This window comes from Brienomyrus brachyistius, unplaced genomic scaffold, assembly GCF_023856365.1.
Source record: "Brienomyrus brachyistius isolate T26 unplaced genomic scaffold, BBRACH_0.4 scaffold36, whole genome shotgun sequence".
NCBI classification, from domain to species: Eukaryota; Metazoa; Chordata; class Actinopteri; order Osteoglossiformes; family Mormyridae; genus Brienomyrus; species Brienomyrus brachyistius.
Window position 1 is genome coordinate 679,472 of NW_026042311.1, and position 22,716 is coordinate 702,187.

Consider the following 22,716-nt stretch of genomic DNA (forward strand, 5'->3'; position numbering starts at 1 on the left):
GGCAGGAAGGCAGAGAATGGGGGAAAATGGGGAGCCTGAAGGAACAGCAGCGGGCGAGGGTTTGTAGACGGAGGGGTCGCAGGCGACCATAAGGCCGGAGCCGAAGGGGACCCTGCAAGGGGCAGGGAGATAGGTGAAGGGACAGGCGGAAAGGTGAGGAGGAAGTCAGAGGGGGGCACCAGGGGAGGTGAGGAGGAAGATGGAGGGGACCACAGCACAGGCAAGGAGGGAAGAGAAGCCGAAGCAGGCGATTGCGCAGCCAAACCAGGAGAAGGCGGTATCCACCAACGAGCTGGAGTGGTGGGAACCACAGGCAACCGAGGAGTCGATGCAGGGGAACCCACCGGCGACCAACAAGGTTTCGAAGGCGGAACCAAAGGCTGCCGACAAGTCTTTGGAGGGAGACCCGCAGGCGACCACCAAACAGGAATCAGAGCATCCGTTGACGCCGCCTGAGCCCCAGACAAGACGAGTGAGGGCGAGTCAGGGGCCGGGTGGGCTGGGCCTGGCCCCTGCGCATGTGTCCTCTTCCCTTTCAGGACACTGAAAGATGGAGACCTGGCCGGGATCCACCACGCTGGGGCGATGGTGAAGGAGTCGTTCCCCTGGAGGGGTCCATTGGGGCCATCAGGAAAATCTCCAAGCGGTTCCATTCAAGCTCCTCCTCTCCCTCCATCAAGGAAAAAGGAGCGATGGTCAGGCAGCCTGGGACCTCTTTGGGGACAGGGACTGGAGTCCTTGGAGCTGGTGGTGCTGGAGCTGGGTGAGGAACTGGAGAGACTGGAGCACGAGGTACAATGGGATGGAACAGGGATGGGTGGAGCAGAAACGGGCGGAGCCGGGACCTCAGGCACAAGTGGAGCAAGGACCTCAGGTGGCGCGTCAGCTGCCGGGGCCAGAGCCTCCGTGGGAGGCGTGTCAGCAGGTGGGGCCGGAGCCTCCGTGGGAGGCGTGTCAGCCGGCGGGCCGGAGCCTCTTTAGGAGGCGTGTCAGCCGGCGGGGCCGGAGCCTCTTTGGGAGGTGTGTCAGCTGCTGGGGCCGGAGCCTCTGTGGGCGGCGTGTCAGCAGGCGGGCTGGAGCCTCTGTGGGAGGTATATCAGCTGCCGGGGCCGGAGCCTTTGTGGGAGGCGTGTCAGCCGGCGGGGCCGGAGCCTTTGTGGGAGGCGTGTCAGCAGGCGGGGCCGGAGCCTCTGTGGGAGGCGTGTCAGCAGGCGGGGCCGGAGCCTCCGTGGGAGGCGTGTCAGCAGGCGGGCCGGAGCCTCCGTGGGAGGCGTGTCAGCAGGCGGGCCGGAGCCTCCGTGGGAGGCGTGTCAGCAGGCGGGGCCAGAGCCTCCGTGGGAGGCGTGTCAGCCGGCGGGCCGGAGCCTCTTTAGGAGGCGTGTCAGCTGCTGGGGCCGGAGCCTCTGTGGGAGGCGTGTCAGCCGGCGGTGCCGGAGCCTCTTTGGGAGGTGTGTCAGCTGCTGGGGCCGGAGCCTCTGTGAGAGGCGTGTCAGCAGGCGGGCTGAAGCCTCTGTGGGAGGTGTGTCAGCTGCTGGGACCGGAGCCTTTGTGGGCAGGTCAGGCAGGCCAGGAACCGCGGGGGGCAGAACGTCGGCCACCAGGACTGGAACTCCGTCGGATAGCGCATCAGGCAATGCAGCAGGGGCCTCTGAGAGTACCGTTGCAGCAGCTGTGACTGGAGCTCCGTTGGGGCGGTGCTTAAGCTGCCGGGGTTGGAGCCTCACTGGGTGGTGTGTTAGCCGCCAGGCCTAGCAGGTCAGGAACTTTAGAAACAGGTAAGACATGCTGGTCAGGAACAGGCAAAACAGATAGGTCATGAATGGATTGAACAGGCAAGTCACACAGCAAATTTGCCAGTGTTAAATTAAATCTGCATGGTGTTTATATAATTCTTACCAAATCAGTGTTACATTTAATACTTTACAGAATGCAATGGGTGTTGCTGTAGTGTTACATTTTATTAGTTCTCATTGTGTTCAATTGACACCATAGAGTGTTATATCACTGAAACTCCACCTCTTCCCAAATTCCAGGCCCATATAGGTGGCACACAGGTGCATAATGGGTGGCTTATGTCTGGGGCAGCCAGCTACTGTGTTTGATTAACCCACCATCATAAGAAAGACTCTGGCTAACAAGGCCTTGTCGCTTGTTATGTAAACTTTGCATGAGGTTAGCTTTGATTTTCCTGAAGACCAACACACTCTTCCTGTAAGCTGAACACATGTTTCTTCTTCCTGAGTCTTACTAGTCTCTACCACATTTTAATACGATTTAAATTGGGCCTTTTTCTATGCTTGAATTGATGTGTGCTAGGTGGTCTGAGTAGTATAGTGACTATGGTAGGTGTGTGATCCCAAAGGAGTTTAGATTAGTTCTGTGTGGCAAATACATACAATGCTGACACGTTTCCCAGAACAGAGTTTAGCTGAGAATTGTCATCCCTTCACATCTGTCTTAGCATGACATCTCTGTCCAGCTCTAGGGAGCCTCCACAGAAAGCACCAATCACTGACTAACCTGCAAAAACAGACGCCAGCAAAATCCATCCCAGTGACTGTTTTATAAGTTATTTATTCAACACCATTATGGTGGATTAAAAAAAGCTTTCTTTAACTTATTAGCACACAGTTCTCTGATCTTCAAAAGAATCAGCAATGAGCCAAGAAAATATTAATATATAATAAGAAAAAGCTGAGGTGTCCACATTAAAATGGGGCAGATAGGGGTCACCCATATGGGCCTGGAATCTGGGAAGAGGAGGAGTTACAGTGATCTAACACTCTGTGGTGTCAATTGAACACTATAAGAGCTAATAAAACTTAACACTATACAACAACACTCATTGCACTCTGTAAAGTGTTAAATGTAACACTGATTTGGTGAGAATTATATAAACACCATGCAGTGTTAATTTAACACTGGAAAATTTGCTGTTCTGGGACATCAAGAATTACCTCCAGAGTTGGGATGGTAAGAGTAGGTGCTGCCCCTTTTAGAGCCTTCAGGACCCGCAGGATAGTACCCCATACTGCCCTGGCCCCCTAATTAGCCAGGCTTGCCACCCGGAAGTGGTAAGCTGCTAGCGGCGGCAGCTCTGTGAGGGCGATGTGGGCTTTGGGCACCTGCAGGATAGTATCCCATACTGCCCTGGCCCCCTAATTAGCCAGGCCTGCCTCCCGGAAGTGGTAAGCTGCTAGCGGCGGCAGCTCTGTGAGGGCGATGCGGGCTTTGGGCACCTGCAGGATAGTACCCCATACTGCCCTGGCCCCCTAATTAGCCAGGCCTGCCTCCCGGAAGTGGTAAGCTGCTAGCGGCGGCAGCTCTGTGAGGGCGATGCAGGCTTTGGGCACCTGCAGGATAGTACCCCATACTGCCCTGGCCCCCTAATTAGCCAGGCCTGCCTCCCGGAAGTGGTAAGCTGCTAGCGGCGGCAGCTCTGTGAGGGCGATGCAGGCCTTGGGCACCTGCAGGATAGTACCCCATACTGCCCTGGCCCCCTAATTAGCCAGGCCTGCCTCCCGGAAGTGGTAAACTGCTAGCGGCGGCAGCTCTGTGAGGGCGATGCAGGCTTTGGGCACCTGCAGGATAGTATCCCATACTGCCCTGGCCCCCTAATTATCCAGGCCTGCCTCCCGGAAGTGGTAAGCTGCTAGCGGCGGCAGCTCTGTGAGGGCGATGTGGGCTTTGGGCACCTGCAGGATAGTATCCCATACTGCCCTGGCCCCCTAATTAGCCAGGCCTGCCTCCCGGAAGTGGTAAGCTGCTACACGCGGCAGCTCTGTGAGGGCGATGCGGGCTTTGGGCACCTGCAGGATAGTACCCCATACTGCCCTGGCCCCCTAATTAGCCAGGCCTGCCTCCCGGAAGTGGTAAGCTGCTAGCGGCGGCAGCTCTGTGAGGGCGATGCGGGCATTGGGCACCTGCAGGATAGTACCCCATACTGCCCTGGCCCCCTAATTAGCCAGGCCTGCCTCCCGGAAGTGGTAAGCTGCTAGCGGCGGCAGCTCTGTGAGGGCGATGTGGGCTTTGGGCACCTTCAGGATAGTATCCCATACTGCCCTGGCCCCCTAATTAACCAGGCCTGCCTCCCGGAAGTGGTAAGCTGCTAGCGGCGGCAGCTCTGAGGGTGATGCGGGCTTTGGGCACCTGCAGGATAGTACCCCATACTTCCCTGGCCCCCTAATTAGCCAGGCCTGCCTCCCGGAAGTGGTAAGCTGCTAGTGGCGGCAGCTCTGTGAGGGCGATATGGGCTTTGGGCACCTGCAGGATAGTATCCCATACTGCCCTGGCCCCCTAATTAACCAGGCCTGCCTCCCGGAAGTGGTAAGCTGCTAGCGGCGGCAGCTCTGAGGGTGATGCGGGCTTTGGGCACCTGCAGGATAGTATCCCATACTGCCCTGGCCCCCTAATTAGCCAGGCCTGCCTCCCGGAAGTGGTAAGCTGCTAGCGGCGGCAGCTCTGTGAGGGCGATGCAGGCATTGGGCACCTGCAGGATAGTATCCCATACTGCCCTGGCCCCCTAATTAGCCAGGCCTGCCTCCCGGAAGTGGTAAGCTGCTAGCGGCGGCAGCTCTGTGAGGGCGATGCGGGCATTGGGCACCTGCAGGATAGTATCCCATACTGCCCTGGCCCCCTAATTAGCCAGGCCTGCCTCCCGGAAGTGGTAAGCTGCTAGCGGCGGCAGTTCTTAGGGCGATGTGGGCTTTGGGCACCTGCAGGATAGTATCCCATACTGCCCTGGCCCCCTAATTAACCAGGCCTGCCTCCCGGAAGTGGTAAGCTGCTAGCGGCGGCAGCTCTGAGGGTGATGCGGGCTTTGGGCACCTGCAGGATAGTACCCCATACTGCCCTGGCCCCCTAATTAGCCAGGCCTGCCTCCCGGAAGTGGTAAGCTGCTAGCGGCGGCAGTTCTGAGAGCGATGCAGGCTTTGGGCACCTGCAGGAGCGCAGCGACGGTGATGTCCGGGGTGAACCCTGCCGGGTTCCGGATTGGGAGGGGTACCTTCCGATATCCGGCGGGGAGAGAAGCTGCGGAGAGAGAGACAGCTGCCAGGAAGATGGTCGGTTCTTCCGCCAGTCTCTTCTCCTTTGGCTTCTTTTTCTTCTTCCTCCGGTGGCTGTCGGCAGAGGTTTGACCGTCTACAGGAGGACGGACAGCGTCTCGGCAGCTTCTGCCTTGTGTAGACTGATAATCAAACCTTTCATAGAGGAATCTTCATTTTATGTCACACACTTTATTTAACAAGAAATCTAACTGTAAAGAAGCCTGTTTGCATGAAGAGCTTCACGGCAGGTTAAGCAGAAGACTGATCAACTGAAGATTTAATGTGATGCTGATCACAGCATATGAATTATATTTATATAATGAAGATTTGTTTCCTCTTGCTGCCCTCAGTGTCCTGATGAAGAGAGCAGACTCCCCTGTACCCAGCTGTGTTTCCATGAAGAGTGACTGGTCAATGGAAAAGGGAATCTACTTCAGAGAGGGACCTTTACCTACAGATCAAAGGTAAATGTGCATTTAAACAAACATTGTTTAAAACACCCAGACTCTCACTTAAAAGGCACAGAGGCACATTCAAGCTATGATGAAAATAATTTTAACTTTTGCAAATCCTATCATATTTGAGAATTTAAGGTTAGTCTGTATTCTATACAGTATATAAAGTCCATCGGAGGTAAAAGGAAGAGGATTACTGTAAAGACTGACTTCCTGTGAGCCGGAATTGGAAGTTCGATAATTGAAAATTGGATTAAAAATTTTAATTCTCAGTATAAAGCTTAAAAAATCATGCTGACCTGCACACTGCTGGTTGTCCATTACGAAAGACTGGACAATAAATCGTCTTCTTCTGGGGGGGAGGGGTGTTTCTGTTTTAGTTGTTAGATGTTCAGTATAGTTCTTTACGTGTGACAGTTGCACATGGTCCTGACATAATTAATATTACACTCATTAATCATTGGAGACTGATTTCAGTTGTGCCAATTGATTTTTATAGTACAGTATTTCCTTCTCATTTAGATGTGATTACTACAGTTAGTCAATATGCTGGGCAAACTCAAACTTGCTATTGTAATCAGTTACCTAAGAGTTTTTAATTTTTACATTGAATCCATAATTGAACTATGGACAGAAGATAAACACTATGGCCTTCTTTCCACCAACGTCGTGCCGGTTCCGGACTTTTTACTGATCCAGAATTGGTTCTGAATTTGGACCCGTAATATCAGTGAAAGTGGGGCAGACTATCATGTCCAAACCTGCCGCCTTCCCAGAACATTCAGCCCATAACTGGTATAGTTTTGTCTAACATCAGCAGAGCCGGAGTTCTGCACAACAGCAGCAGTGATACATGCTGTCAGCTTATTAGCAGAACAGCGTTACATCTTTTTTTATTTTGTGAAAAACAAAAGATCGATCTGCTGGCCAGATTTAATTACAAATTATAAACATTTTGCAAGTCTAATACATAAAATATTGTGCTGCTTGAGTGGCGAAGAGATAATGACAGTGGCAGTTCTAGACCGGGGGCAAGACTAGTGCCAGTTGTTCTGTTAGGGGGGGCAGATGCATTTGACCATAATGTCCTTCAGGAACTACTTACACTAGATTACCAGCATTTAGAAGCAAAAGACAATCTCAATAAACGACATTATTTATGCAGTGCTTTGCAGTCACATTACATTACATTTGTGTTCTGCCTGTTCCCAGCACACAGAGGTTTAGCGTACATATCCATCCATCCATCCATTTTCCAAACTGCTTATCCTACTGGGTCGCGGGGGGTCCGGAGCCAATCCCGGAAGCAATGGGCACGAGGCAAGGAACAACCCAGGATGGGGGGCCAGCCCATTGCAGGGCACACTCACACACCAGTCACTCTCACACACACACCTACGGGCAATTTAGCAACTCCAATTTGCCTCAGCATGTTTTTGGACTGTGGGGGGAAACCGGAGTACCCAGAGAAAACCCCACGACGACATGGGGAGAACATGCAAACTCCACACACATGTGACCCAGGCGGAGACTCGAACGCAGGTCCCTGAGGTGTGAGGCAACAGTGCTAACCACTGCACCACCATGCCACCTAATAATAATAATAATAATAATAATAATAATAATAATAATAATAATAATAATAATAATAATAATAATAATAATAATAATAATAATAATAATACAGAATAAAACAGAAACTCCTGGAAACACTGGCAGGTTCTCATAAAGCACCAAGCCAGAACCAGCCCAGCACTGGTCTCAGCATCGACTCCCTGTTGGTGGAAATGAGACATATTTAGCACATTTTTAAGGTCTATTGTTATTGCTCTGATACTCAAGGCTGCTGTGTACCTCAGTGTCAAAATGTGTTTGTGAAAATGCTGATGTTGAGCTTCCTGTCAAAGACCATCATAAATTCTTAGGCTGTTTACAGAGTTTAACTAGGGATAGTGAATCAAATGCTGTTAGTTAGCTCTGCTAATTAAGCTGAAATCTATTTCAGAATTATGTTAATCTATCTAAATGTCACTTAGTCAAAAGGGCTGAATAGCAAACTCTCTGTCCTGCCTGCTGTGTGTCTCTCCGTGGTGGAGCAGGATGTCGCTGGTTCTCTTCTGCTGTTAGGAGAAGGTTGATATTCTGAAGCCGCCCTAATGAATAAAGCTTAAAATAGCATCTTACATCTTTACACATTAAAATATACAACTAGGTTATTCTTTGTCAGCAGCAAGAGCACTTTTAATGGGACCATTACAGACTTTCTGTTATATTTGTGTAGATGATTTGAGGTTTTAGTATTTTTCTGCCTTATTGACAGAGAGCAAATGGATGAATGCAGATCAGATCTACAGGATAAATCGAGTTTATCATCCATATTGAAGGTTTGTATTTATTGCTGATATATATTTTCTTAAGTATCGTGTGAATTGGCTTACATTTTATACGGCTGTACAAGAGGAAACTAATTCAAACCTACAATTCTCAAATGAAACTATGAAAAGGTTTGGTGAAACAAGCAATAGTTAACTGTGACTGTGGATTTTAGTCACTAGAGGAAAATGCTGTGAGGTTCCTGAAGTATGAGCTGAAGAAGATCACGAGGTACCTAGATCAGAATTGCCCAGAATTCTCTGGGCCTCAGCTGGAGGAGGACAATGACCTGGACAGTGATGGTCAGATGCAGAAGACCTGTGGTAGAGAGGGAGCTCTGAAGATCACACTGTACATCCTGAGGACCATGAAGGAAAATGATCTCGCTGACATGCTGGAGAAGAGTAAGAGCCGTATCTCATTCTGTGTGTGTTTGTTTTGCCACAAAAAAATAGTCTATAATAAAAACATGCAATAAACTTCACTTTATCATTTAACTTCATTTGATTTAGTTTTACTTGTATGAGTAAAAAATGTGTTTTTTGAAAAGTTTTTGTGCATTTACTTTTAATTTAATTTCAGGGCATCTTCTGTCACAATGTCAGCGCAGAATCAAATGCAACTTGACGAAGAAATGTGAGTGTGTATTTGAAGGGAAAGCTAAGGAAGGACAGCCAACACTTCTCAGTGAGATTTACACAGAACTCTACATAACTGAAGGTGGGACTGGAGCAGTCAATGATGAACATGAAGTGAGACAGATTGAAACAGCATCCAAGAAAAGGCGAACAGAAGATATTACAGTCAAGTGCAATGATATATTTAAACCCTTATGTGGGCGTGTGACACCTATCAGAACTGTACTCACTAAAGGGGTGGCAGGTATCGGGAAAACAGTCTCTGTGCAGAAATTCATTCTCGACTGGGCAGAAGGAAAAGCAAACCAGGATGTTCACTTCATATTTGCTCTTCCTTTCCGGGACCTGAATTTGATTAAGGGGGAATACAGTCTGACTGAACTGCTTCACCACTTTGTCCCAGAACTGAAATCATTTCAATCCACTGAGCTGTTTAGGTACAAAGTCTTGTTCATCTTTGATGGTCTGGATGAGTGTCGCCTTCCTCTCGATTTTCAGAACAATGAGAGCTGGTTTGATGTAACAAAGAAAATGTCACTGGATGTGCTGTTGACTAACCTCATTAGGGGGAATCTGCTCCCATCCGCTCTCCTCTGGATAACCTCCCGGCCAGCAGCAGCCAATCAGATACCTCCTGAGTGTGTCCACCAGGTGACAGAGATACGAGGGTTCAGTGATGCCCAGAAGGAGGAGTATTTCAAGAAGAGATTTAATGATCAGAGCCTGGCCAGCAGGATTATCACACATGTGAAATCATCAAGGAGCCTCTTCATCATGTGCCACATTCCTGTGTTCTGTTGGATTTCAGCCACTGTGCTTAAGAGGTTTTTTAGTGAGACTGACATGGGAGAAATTCCAAGGACTCTGACTGAAATGTACACACACTTCCTGATCTTTCAGACAAGTTTAAAAAATGACAAGTATATGAAAAACCATGAAACTAAGCTTAAGGAATACAGCAAGGAATTCCTTTTAAAACTTGGTAAACTGGCTTTTGACAACCTTGAGAAAGGCAATCTCATATTTTATGAGCAAGATCTGACAGAGAATGGCATTGATGTCAGTGAAGCTTCAGTTTACTCTGGAGTGTGCACAGAAGTCTTTAAAGACGAGTATGGGTTGTACCAGGAGAAGGTGTACTGCTTTGTGCATCTGACCATCCAGGAGTATCTCGCTGCTTTATATGTGTTTCTGTCAAACTCATCAGCTGACCTGCTGAAGACTGCAGTAGATCAGGCATTAAAGAGCAAGAATGGACACTTGGACCTCTACCTCCGCTTCCTCCTGGGCCTCTCAACAGACTCCAGTAAGACTCTGTTACAAAGGCTACTGGGGCCGACAAGAATCAGCTCACATACCATTAAGGAAACAGCCCAATACATCAAGGAGAAAATACAGGAGAATTTATCTCCAGAAAGGACCATCAACCTGTTCCACTGTCTGACTGAGCTGGGTGACAATTCTCTAGTAGAGGAAGTACAAAGATACCTGAATTCAGGAAACATTTCAGCAGATGACCTCTCACAAGCACAGTACTCAGCTCTGGCCTTTGTGATGCTGATGTCAGATGAGGAGCTGGATGTGTTTGACCTGAAAAAATACATCAGATCAGATAAAGAGCAATGGAGGCTGCTGCCTGTGGTCAAGAACTCCAGGACGGCTCTGTAAGTGACGTGGGGATGGGAAATCATGTCTGGTCTGGCAGTAATGCATGAATATTGTTTGAAATGTGTAATATATATTATATATTTCTCCTCATGGATTAATAAGTGGGTTTTATTTTGATAATCACAGCTATAGCTGTTTGTATAGCAGTAGCCAATCTTGACCACAGACTTTATAATGACTGAAGGTAGTGATGTCACTTTTTGTTTGTTACTACGTTTCCATTCCCATCCAGTCTGCCTTCTGATCACAGGCACAGCATCCTAACCTGCTATAGAAACAGTGAGGGCTCTTTATCCACAGGGTGTATAAGTGGTATGTGAGTGTTATTGTCAGCAGGCGTGTTCATGTGATGGATCCCAGAGCTGGGAGCTTCCGTATGACTGCTGTCTCTGGCTGCTCACTGGCGCCCTCTGCTGGCCTCAGCTGCACCTGGCTGAGGATGTGACGACACATCTAGTCCGGCAGAAATAGATAAACATTGTTTAAAATATAAAATTAATATGTATATATGTAATTTATTTCCCCTCTTTTATCAACAAGGTTCCTTTTTAATCTAGTTTATATTAACTGAAGGTAGTGATGTAGTAAAAACAAAAAAGACAAGATTTCCACGACCTTCCTTTGTGTAACAAATAACCAAAGATACAGCATCATACAGAATGGTCCAGTTTTCATTAATAGTGGGAAAACCACTCATATTCGTTTCAGTTCTGGATGCTGTAGGAAGCATTTATCTAAATACTGGGTGTGGTGTGTGACTCTTTGGGCTCGGACTCTGTGTCCATGAGCGGAAGGTCGCTGGTTCAGATCTCTTGGCCGGCAGAGTGATGTCATCACTGAGTCCTTGAGCTGCAGGGGTGCTGGATGCTGGCCGATCCTGCGCTGCGACCCCCAAACTTCCTCTCACCTGTATATGTGTCTGTGTTGTCTCTTGGAGAGCAAGATGGGAGGGGCGAAAAGACAATTTCCCCAAGGGGGTGAATGAAGTATCATTATTCATAAATCATTCAAACAAACATTTTTTCTAAAAGCCTATTTCACAGGACTGATAGCTGTCTGATTGTTCTGATATTGTTGATTAGGGCTGGGCAATAAGTAAAAAAATGTGTATGTGTCATTTAGTTTAAAAATATCACAATAAATAATCATTTTGAGCCCCAGCCCCCCAAACATTGAATCACTTTCAGTTCAGTTCAATTTTATTTGTATAGTGTGTTTTCACAACATTACATCATGTCAAAGTACTTGAAAAGGGGAAGTGAAAGGGGGAGCCCATCCTCCAGGGGGCAGCAGAGGAAGTCAAATGATCAAGATGGCAAAGTCCTAATTCACATTATCCCAATCTTAACATGTCAGTCACAAAGCTGGGGGCAGGGAGGTGATGACAGGCAAGTGCTGGAGCTGCTTCAGATGGCAGGGAGAACAGTAGTACGGCAGCAGGGTAAACAGGGAAGATGTCACAGGCAGAAGGGTGAGCAGGCCGGAAGGACGTCACAGGTAGTGGAGACGTCGCAGGCAGCAAGATAGGCAGGACATCTTGAAAATTTGGGGTCTCCAGGCAGCACAGCCCAGGGGGATTAGGGGAAATAAAATGTGCAATTAGCCAAAGTAGGGGAGACTAGAGGCAGTGAAAACAGTTGGGTGAGTGCAGTATGTAAGCTCCGGCAGATATGGCTATGGCAGCATAAGTAGGAGGGAGAGGCAGGTGGGAACGCAGGCATGGGGGGTCCCTGAATGTCAGCACTCCAATTCCACAAGGGGGTGTGAAGCTAAAGTGACAGACTGACAGTTCAGTTTATCCAAAGCCAATGGCACCGATCCCCACCCAGCTCTACACCTCACACTATAGGTCTGACTGGGAGTGAGCAGTTAGCTAGAGCTAGAACTAGAGTCCCTATAAGCTAAACTAAACAGGAGTGTTTTTAGTCTAGACTTGAATATTGAGAGTCCGCCTGAATCCCACACATCCGGTGGAAGACTATTCCACAGCTGAAGAGCTCTATAGGAGAAAGCTCTGCAGCCTGCCGTAGCTCTTTCTACCCTGGGTACTAACAGATATCCTGCTCCTTGAGATGGAAGAAAGCGAGGAGGGTTGTATAAGGCCAGCAGGTTACTAAGGTATTCTGGTGCAAGGCCATTCAGTGTTTTATAGATCAATAGCAGTATTTTGCAGTTAATCCGAGACTTAACTGGAAGCCAGTGAAGGGAGCATAAAACAGGGCTAATATAATCACATTTTTTAATGTTTGTAAGAAGTCTGGCTGCTGCATTTTATATCAGGTGAAGTTTATGTGAGGATCCAGATGGGCACCCAGAAAGGAAGGCATTACAGTATCCAGCCTGGAAGTTATAAAGGTGTTAGTGTTTCCGCTTCATGAAAGGAGAGCATCTTCCGAAGCTTGGCGAGGTTCCGTACATGATAGAACACAGCTTTAGTGATGCTTTTTATGTGAGCATCGAAACATAAATCTGAATCAACCAGAACACCAAGATCTCTGACCACTGTGTCAGGTTGGGTATGAAGACCACCAAGGTTGAGGTTGTCAAGCTTATTTTGAGCCGCCTTCGGACCAGTTAACAGTACTTCTGTTTTTCTGTGTTTAAAATAAAGAAATTATTTGCCATCCAGCACCGGATATCTAGTCGACAGTCTTCTAACCGAGAGCTGTGATGCATCATCCGGCTTAACAGATATATATATATAACTGTGTATCATCAGCAAAACAATGAAACCCAACACCATGATTTCTGATAATGTGACCAATATATACAGTGTACAGTAGCGGCCCAGCACTGATCCCTGTGGGACACCATTGTAGGAATATTTAGCTCAGGTAAATGTTAATATCTCCACCAATATGTTTTGAAATTAATTACATTTGAATTAATTATTATTTAATGATGTTTATTAACTAATTGTTATGCCGAATGGCTGGTTCCTCCAAACTCAATTGCGGATCCCTGTTCACTAGTTACCAGTATTGCTTAGTAACCTGGGTTAGTAGGCTCGTCCAGCGAGCTGCATCACCAGGTAATGTAAACGATCGGTAATGAAGCTCCCCTCATGGCCAATGAGAGAGAGTCTCGCAATATTTCAGGCGAGTTTGAGGTTTCAGAGCTTAGTAGCCAGATCGCACAGAAGCAGGGACTATTGTGAGCACTCAATGAACGGAGGCTGAAGTGGTGTAAAAGACATGCATTTATTCCTAACTAACACTACAACTAACATAAGACAGACATTACGCTTAACACAAACAATAAGAAACACAAAATAACGGAATAGAACCAAACAGAATGTAACATGAAAATGCAGTGACCAGATTTAAATGAGTAACCTTAAGAGGGAAATACTGTTCTGCAAAGCAAGCACAGTTTGTGGAAACACGACCCTAAAGTCATAAAGCAGGTTAACAGAACTGCTTAGGTAGTTAGAATGAAAGGAAGCTGGTTTACTTGTTTGCAGACTGGAGGGGGTCTTGGCAGTAGGTTGCAGAGGTGATGAGCTGAGGGAATGGTAGCACCCAAGAAGGCGCGGCGTCTGGAGCGGTTGTTGGAGTGGAGCCCCTTGGATTCTCTCTCCTTGTGAAGCTTTAAGGTGAAAGGCTCTGTCTTGGTTGCAGTTCTCTGCCTTCACCGGCAGGCTTCAGGAGGGCTTCTCACGGGCTGCTCTTCTCCCGGGGCTTCTCTTCTCCTCCCTCTGCGGGGCTGATGTTCTCCTCTGCTCCTCTCTCTTCTTCCCCCTGCTCTGTTCTGAGGTGCCATGTTATATGGTCTAAAGTTCATGAATAGGGATGACCAGGAATTCGACACCTGAAGCAATGGCTGATCATCTAGTTGGCAGGTTTTCAGTCCTTTTGGTATTTATGACTAGATTGGTACCACTTTACAGATGGTTTTCATTAAACTGGTGTAACTTTTGATACATACAGTTTCATGGCAACCACTGACCAGATTTGGAATCAGAAGTGATTTTCCATCAGTTTGACACCAAACATGCCATACCATGTCGTAGCAAATCCTTTTAACAAGAATGGACAAGACGTCAATAATGGAAAATGACGAGTCTTTATGTTAGACTTCAAAATTTGGTGTACAACACAAATTACAACAAAGTTAATGGCTTCTCAAAGTTCGCCTCTCCAGCCTTCCATTCGAAACATAAGCAAAAAAATAAACCCTCTTTTTTTTTGCGTGAGCTGAGATCCCGCTCTTCGTCTTCTCAAAGAATCATGGGAAATGCAGTTTTCTAGCATCAACATAATACACTGACTTAAACATACTCTCAATAACTGTATTTCTTACAAATCAATGAAATATAATTGTATAACTGTCAGTCAATCAAGTATGCATAACAATAAATCCATTTAACAGCAATAAAGTTACAACATTCTCCCCCCCGATGAACTACTTGTTCATCTAAATCTCTAAATTATACAACAACTGAATCGGCCTTCTCAACAAGGTTCCTGTGGTAGTACGAACTAAACAAGACCTAACAAGACCATCTCGGCCAGGAAACAGCTCTTCAATTCTTCCAAGTTTCCAGACTTGTCTGGGCAGGTTGTCTTGTTCAATGAGCACAACATCACCCAGTTTCAGAGGGGTGGACCTTGATGGACCACAGTGATGCGCTGACTTCAGTTCCATTAAATAGTCCTTGCGCCAGGTGTTCCAGAAGTTAGTCATAAGCCTCTGCCTGTACTTCCATCTTCGAGTGATGTCATCCCTTTTAAGCGTTTGATGATGAATGTCGCCTGGAAATGTCTTAGGCGGTAGAGACGTCAGTCGTTTGCCAACCAGGAAATTGGCTGGTGTCAGTGGTTGTGGCTCATCTACCTCATTGTGTACAAAGGTCAAAGGTCTAGAATTCAGGGTAGCCTCAACCTCCGTTAGTACAGTGCACAGTTCTTCAAAGTTGAGGGACGCCTTGCCTAGAACCCTTTTGAGACAAGTTTTCACTGATCGGACAAGTCGCTCCCAGAATCCTCCCCACCAGGCTGCTCGCTCTGCGATGAACTTCCAAGTGATCCCTCTCTGTGTGAAGAACTGCAATAACTGCGGATCTTTGATGTTCTTCCAAAGCTCTTTCAAGTCTTGGTCTGCTCTCTTAAATGTTTTAGCATTGTCAGAATAGATGACTCGGCATAATCCTCTCCTAGCAATGAATCTTTTCAATGCTAACAGAAATGCCTCTTAATCTTAACCTTAATCCAGTACCTTTCAGCTTCAAGAAGCTCATCCGCAGTCAGATCACCATGTAAATTTGATGTTGTTGGTTTAGCATTGTTTATGAATCTTCTGATCCATGCTGTCACTCTAAGAACCCTTTTCAGTTTGCTATACCTTTCAACCTCCAGTACTGGTTCATAAACACGGGTATCATTGACAGTAAGCTGTACAGTGACTTTATAACTGGATTTAAGTTCTACATTCACTTCATCTGAAATGTCTCCGGGCGGCATGGTGGTGCAGTGGTTAGCACTGTCGCCTCACACCTCTGGGACCCAGGTTCGAGTCTCCGCCTGGGTTACATGTGTGTGGAGTTTGCATGTTCTCCCCATGTCGTCGTGGGGTTTCCTCCGGGTACTCCGGTTTCCCCCCACAGTCCAAAAACATGCTGAGGCTAATTGGAGTTGCTAAATTGCCCATAGGTGTGCATGCATGAGTGAATGGTGTGTGAGTGTGCCCTGCGATGGGCTGGCCCCCCATCCAGGGTTGTTCCCTGCCTCGTGCCCATTGCTTCCGGGATAGGCTCCGGACCCCCCGCGACCCAATAGGATAAGCGGTTTGGAAAATGGATGGATGGATGGATGAAATGTCTCCACCACCAGTCTGTGGTGTCTGCTCGGTTGATGGAGGAACACTGGGACCATTCCACCATAGCTGGTTCTGTATCAATGTCTCAACTGTTTGTCCCCTTGTCGGAAAATCAGCTGGATTTATCTTTCCTGAGATGTGTGACCACGAAGCTGGATTGGTAAGTGTCTGGATCTCAATCACTCTGTTCGCAACAAATGGTTTCCACCTTTGAGCAGAGCTGCAAATCCAGTGCAGCACGATCATGGAGTCAGTCCACATTTTTATTTGAGTCTGTTCCATTTTCAAGGAGGTGCTTAAGTTGTCTGCCAGCCTCGCTCCAATCGCAGCTCCCATGAGCTCCAGACGTGGCAGAGTCATTCTTTTTAGAGGAGCCACCCTGGATTTGGAAGCGACAAGGCTCATTGTTGTTTCTCCGTCTTGTGTTTTGCCTTGCAGATAAGCCACAGCACTGTAAGCCTTCTCGCTAGCATCACAGAATATATGCAGTTTCAACTCATGCTTGTTTTCTTGCTGCATGTCTATTTTGTACCACCTTGGTATGGCAAGCTTGTGTAACTGGGTCAGTTCTGAACACCACTGTTGCCATTCTTGGTTTAGATCTGGTGGCAGTTTCTCGTCCCATGAGAGTCCTCTTTCCCACATCTCTTGGAACATGCACTTAACTCTGATGGTAAAGGGATTCAAGAAGCCCAGTGGATCATAAACACGTGCTGATGACTGTAACACGCTTCTTTTCGTGCCTTTCGTTTCTGTTAGAAGGCTCACTAGTGATTTGAGGTCAAAGGTGAAATCGTCGGTCGCCGGCCTCCACACTAGCCCAAGTACTTTCAGCACTGTTCCATTTGTTTCAGGCGCCATCATGTAGTTCACTGAACTCTCCTCCCATTTTTTCTTCAGTTCGTCTGAGTTCGTCATCCATTTGCAGAGCTCCATACCCGCAGTAGCCAGCATTTGTTTGGCAGCTGTTGTTACATGGTATGCCTCTTCAACGGTATGCTCGCTTGAAATAAAATCATCCACGTAAAGTGACTCCTTTATTGTATTTATAACTTGTGGTTGTTCGGTTTCATATTGTTTCAGGTGTCTTTGGATTGTAGCGGCAAGCAGAAATGGGCTTGGTGTTGCCCCAAACACCACTCTTGTCATCCGCAAAATGCGCAGCTGATCATTCTCTTCCCATGTTGGTGGACCTGAGAACCACAAGAATCTGACTGCATCTCTGTCCTTTTCTGCTAGGCGTATTTGCAGGAAGGCCTGTTTTATGTCTGCTAGGAATGCGATTTTGTGTCGTCTAAATCTGATGAGAACACTGAGCAGATCTGGATTCAGGTTTGGCCCTTTAAGTAAGCAGTCATTCAGAGACGGACAGCCATCTTCATGGGACGATGCATCAAAAACTACTCTTAATTTGGTTGTCGCCTTGTGTTCTCTGAGCACTGCATGGTGTGGCATATAATATTTTACAGTGTCTGCACCTTCACTGCCTTGTGGCACATCCTCTGCAATGTTCTGCTCTAAATAGTCTTCCACCACATGATTATATCTGCTAAACAAAGTCACATCCCTCTTGAATCTTTTCTTTAGACCTTCAAACCGTTTTTTGGCAATTCTGTAGTTGTCGGGAAGCTCCGCTGCTTCTGGTTTCCATGGCAACTGTACTTGGTACCTTCTGTCCTGATAAGTTACCGTTCTCTCAAACATCTGTAGAGTCTCATTTTCTATTGGGTCCTGTGCTATCTCATTTGTGATACCCAAAGACTCAATTTCCCAGAATGCCTTCAGCTGTTTAGAGAGGACTACATCTTCTCCCAAGGGATTGAACATGCAAGTTGCCTCAGTAATGCATGATGCAGACACTGGTCCCTGTACAGACCAACCAAAGGTACTTTCCAATGCCACCAATGCTTCTGTTAGTCTCTCAAACTTCCCTGTCACTATCTGCCAATAGTAGTCAGCTCCGATGAGGACAGCGAGCTCAGGTTCTCCATCACTTCCTAGGAAGTCTGCTAGTTGGAGTCCTCTTTTCTTGAGTTCATGCTGAATCTGTTCACCAGGGACCTTCATTACCGCTGAGCACACTTGTGGGGTTTCCACAGCTTCTATTTCGATTTTCTGATTAGGATCCCAGATGTTCTGCAGCATGACCCTAACTGTATTGCGTTGTGACCTTGTGGGAACAGAAGAGCCAAATGTATGTAGTGTGAGTGTCTCTTGTCTTATTATTGGCAATTTTAAGCGCTTCACCAAGCTTTCATGGATGAAACTTCTCTGACTGCCTCCATCCAGTAAGCAACGAGCTATTTCCTTGTCTGATGGGCCTCCAACCCATGCCTTCACAGTCTGTAGCAACACAGCTTTCTGTTCACCTGATTTACTTTTCACTGGATAGGGAAGGACTGAGGAAACTACTGTCTCCCTTGATTCAGATCCAGATAGGGACTGCACAGCAACCCTTTCACCAGTGCACACAGCAACGTGATGTCTCCTTCCACATTTCTCACAGGACACATTCTTCATCCTACAGAATTTTGCAATGTGCTTCTGGCCTAGACACACAAAACATCTTCCCATTCCCTTTAACTTGTCCTTTCTTTCAACAATGTCATAGTTTGGGCAGTTTTCTGATTTGTGTTCAGCCCCATCACAGAATAAACAGTTGACTTGTTTCTGGCTAGCTGTGTGCAGTGCAGCAGCAGATTGCATGCTAGGTCTTTTAAACCTTTCATTGAACGATAACTTGTATTGCTTGTTCTCCGTCTTCTGTGGAGTGTATGATTTCGTCATTTGAAGTGCTCTTTCCCTACTTTGAACTTCCTTCTGTAAAAAGGTGACTATTTCAGACACCTTCCATTCCTCATCCTCTTTTCTCTGACGGCTATATTCAAGTGCAATGTCATCTGGAATCATTTTCAGGAGTATTGGGCATAGTAGGCCTCCATATCTTTCTGACACTACGCCTAGTGATTCCAAACTTCTAATTTGAACTTCACATTCATCATATAGCTGTCTCAAAGCGTGTACATCATAGGATTTTTTAACAGGTGTTAGGTTAAGTAGTTTTGACATGTGAGCACTAATCACCATATCCTTTCTTCCAAATCAACTGCATTGTGATAATTCTCATCTGTCAATGTCAGCCCTGCTACTGCCTTTGCTGCCTGTCCAGTAAGAAATGTTTTCAGATATATAAACTTTTCTCCTTTACACAGTGCTTCGTTCTGGTGAATAGCAGCTTCATATTGGCTCCAAAACTCTTGCCACAAGCTGACATCGCCATCATATTTGTGAATTATCAGCTTGGGTAGCTTTACTGTTGCTCTCTGCGTTGATGAGCTAGCGTCACTCACCCTTTGATGTGACGCTCCACGGAGTGAGTCCTCCCTTTGCCTAATCATGCGCTGTGCGCGGCTCTTGGACAACATGATACGCTCCTTATATTCTTCTGAGGTTTCAACCTCCATCTCCAAGTCATCCAGTGCAGTTTGGCGTTCTATTTCACCATCTAAATCAAGCAAACTGTGCTCCTTTGCAGCTAGCATTTCCAGCAAAGTGCTCAAATGTTCAATATCCGGATCTGGTTTAGCCATTTCTGAGTCAATTTGATGTACAAGTCGTGTAGTAGCACCTCTAATTGTTCCCCGTTTTCGTTTCATTCGTTCCATTATCCTTTGACGATCCTCCTCTGCTGCTCCCGCAGCTCCGGCTGCATCTTTACGTGTGTCCCGTTCACTCATTATTAATCCCGGGTTTCGGCACCAAAAATATGTCGTAGCAAATCCTTTTAACAAGAATGGACAAGACGTCAATAATGGAAAATGACGAGTCTTTATGTTAGACTTCAAAATTTGGTGTACAACACAAATTACAACAAAGTTAATGGCTTCTCAAAGTTCGCCTCTCCAGCCTTCCGTTCGAAACATAAGCAAAAAAAAAAACCCTCTTTTTTTTTTTGCGTGAGCTGAGGTCCCGCTCTTCGTCTTCTCAAAGAATCATGGGAAATGCAGTTTTCTAGCATCAACATAATACACTGACTTAAACATACTCTCAATAACTGTATTTCTTACAAATCAATGAAATATAATTGTATAACTGTCAGTCAATCAAGTATGCATAACAATAAATCCATTTAACAGCAATAAAGTTACAACATACCAGCCTGGCGGGTCACACCTCATACCATCTGTATTACTTAATTAACAATTGCTGATATTATGTATGTTAATAAATCCCATCCATATACATCAACAGAGGTTGCTACGTTGGATCATTTGTATGGACATTACATTACATATTCACATTTAAATAGCACATCTTACCCTTAGATAGACGTGGCTGTTAGTTTGTGGTAATACCAATTTAAATTGCACATCTGGGAACAACATATTTTGGTTGGTGTGGCAATTATCTGCTCTCCAGAATTGATAATATGCACATTAATTCTGTCTCTTAATGCTGAATAGTAGAGGACATATAAGTGCTAACGGACCACAAAGATCAGATAAGGGCCACAGAGGAATGTGGGAAAGGGGGCGTTGTTAAACAAAGACAGAAAGAACCTCTGATAGTTAGGAGCCACACTAAGATACCTGGTTACATTATTTAATTTTCAAGATTCCTCTGGGATAATCATGAGAGCATGTATGCAGGGGTAGCTAAACACTAAGACTGTCTAAGGACTCACACAAACATAACCTATCTGGGTATCGAGACTAGTAGTCATGAGTAAATCAATATATAGGGAATACAAAGGCGGAACTAAAAAGAAACTTTCTTTAGGGTGTTGGGTGAATGTGTGGTATGTAAGGCAGGATGTATGGGGGGGGGTGGTTGGGTGCCAAGCTGAGGGGCTCCTATACTTGAGGTCCACTCTGCTGTCCGTAGGTCCCTAAATCTTTGTGCCATAAAAGATGGAATGTTGGCCTCCCTTATTATCTGTATGAGTGTGTGTATGTGTGAGTGTGTGTGTGTGTGGGGTCACTGACCCCCCCTTTTGTGCCCAGGCCAGCGAGTACCTCTCATACCAGACTAGGCCTTGTCTCAGGCAGCCTGGAATCTCAGCCCTGTCGTATGTGCGTCTGTGATACTACACCATATTTGACTTTAGATCTTGGAAGATTCATTGTTCACATTGACAAACTGATAATGATCAATTAAATAGGAACCAAACCAAGAGAGGGCTGTCTCCTTAATGCCAACCACAGATTCTAACCGTTCCAAGAGGATATTATGGTCCACAGTATCGAATGCTGCAGTTAAGTCTAGTAATACCAACACAGACATACAGCCACTGTCAGAAGCCATAAGCAAATCATTCACTATGTCACATACTTTGACTGAAGCTGTTTCTGTGCTGTGGTTTGGTTTAAAGCCAGACTGATATAATTCATTAGCATTATTTTTCTGTAGGAAAGAAGACAGCTGGCGAGCAACAGCTTTTCCAGGATCTTTGAAATGAACGGAAGATTGATTTATAATTTCCTAAATCACTAGGTTCAAGATTTGGTTGCTTTAGAACAGGTCTAATAACAGCTAGTTTAAAAGGTTCTGGATCATATCCAAGCCTAAGAGACGAGTCTAACACATTTAACTGGGTGGTGCTAATCAGTGGTCGAATCTCCTTCAGGAATTTTGTAGGAATTGGGTCTACAAGGCTAGTAGAGGTTTTCAGGAGGAAACTAAGCTCAAAAGTTCTGATTGTTTTATAAGAAGGAAAGATTCCAAGGTGTCATTATCAGTACACATAGGACTAACAGGAGGCTGGCAGCTGTATGTAGCTACAGACATGCACTGGATGGTCAGTCTAATCTTTATTTTACCATTACAAATGTAATAAAGTCATCACTCATAAAAGCCTGTGAGACTTGTGAGATTAATGTTGAAGAATTCTGTGTTAACCTAGACAGAGATTCAAATAGGAATTTAAGATTATTTTTGTTCTCTTCATTGAGTCTGGAGAGGTACACAGACCTCGCAGTCTGTACTTAGAGAGGCTCCTTCCAGGTAGATCTGAAAACTTCTAGTTTAGTTAAGCCCCATTTGCGCTCTAGCTTGTGTGAAGCCTGTTTAAGTTACGCGTATGATCAGAGCACCAGGGGGCAGGTTTCTTATCTCTATGCTTTATCTTCTTAAGTGGAGCTACAAGATCTAGGTGCTGCGAAGCGATTTCTCCATGTGTACAGTTACCAGTTCAAGTTCATTTTCACACGGGACTTCAGATGTAAGGCTGAAGGACTGTGGAAGTTGGTTGAGAAACGCTGTTGTAGTGAATGAGGCAATGGAAGATCTGATACTGTACTTTGGACCTGGAGCCGAAGGGAGGCTATACTGTATATCAAACGTTAACAAGTAATGATCTGAAAGCAGAGGATTCTGAGGTATAATAGATATGTGTTCCACCAGGACACCATGGCTAAGAATCAAAACCAGGGTGTGGTTACAGGCATGAGTAGCCCGACTACATTCTGACAAACACCTACAGACTCTAGGATAGCAAAAAACATTGTTCTTAAAGGATCACTGTCCTTCTCTATGTGAATATTAATTTCATGGCTTTGTCAATAGTGACCACCAGGATTGTTGAAAAATCTGTAAACTCCAGGGACCAGGCGGTCTATACACAATAACAATGGTGATTGGAGCTTAGGGACCAGACAGTCTATACGCAATAACAATGGTGATTGGAGGTTAGGGACCAAGCGATCTATACACAATAAC

General features: G+C 46.1%; 1 protein-coding gene across 1 annotated transcript in view; it reads left to right on the top strand.

Annotated features, from left to right (window-relative positions):
* LOC125721931 (NACHT, LRR and PYD domains-containing protein 12-like) overlaps positions 1–22,716 on the top strand; it is a 263,381-nt gene that overhangs the window by 5,561 nt on the left and 235,104 nt on the right. Inside the window, exons 3-6 of the mRNA XM_048998140.1 lie at positions 5,399–5,512; positions 7,824–7,887; positions 8,052–8,280; positions 8,459–10,178. Coding sequence (XP_048854097.1) covers positions 5,399–5,512; positions 7,824–7,887; positions 8,052–8,280; positions 8,459–10,178 — 2,127 coding nt within the window. The remainder of the gene's footprint in view (positions 1–5,398; positions 5,513–7,823; positions 7,888–8,051; positions 8,281–8,458; positions 10,179–22,716) is intronic.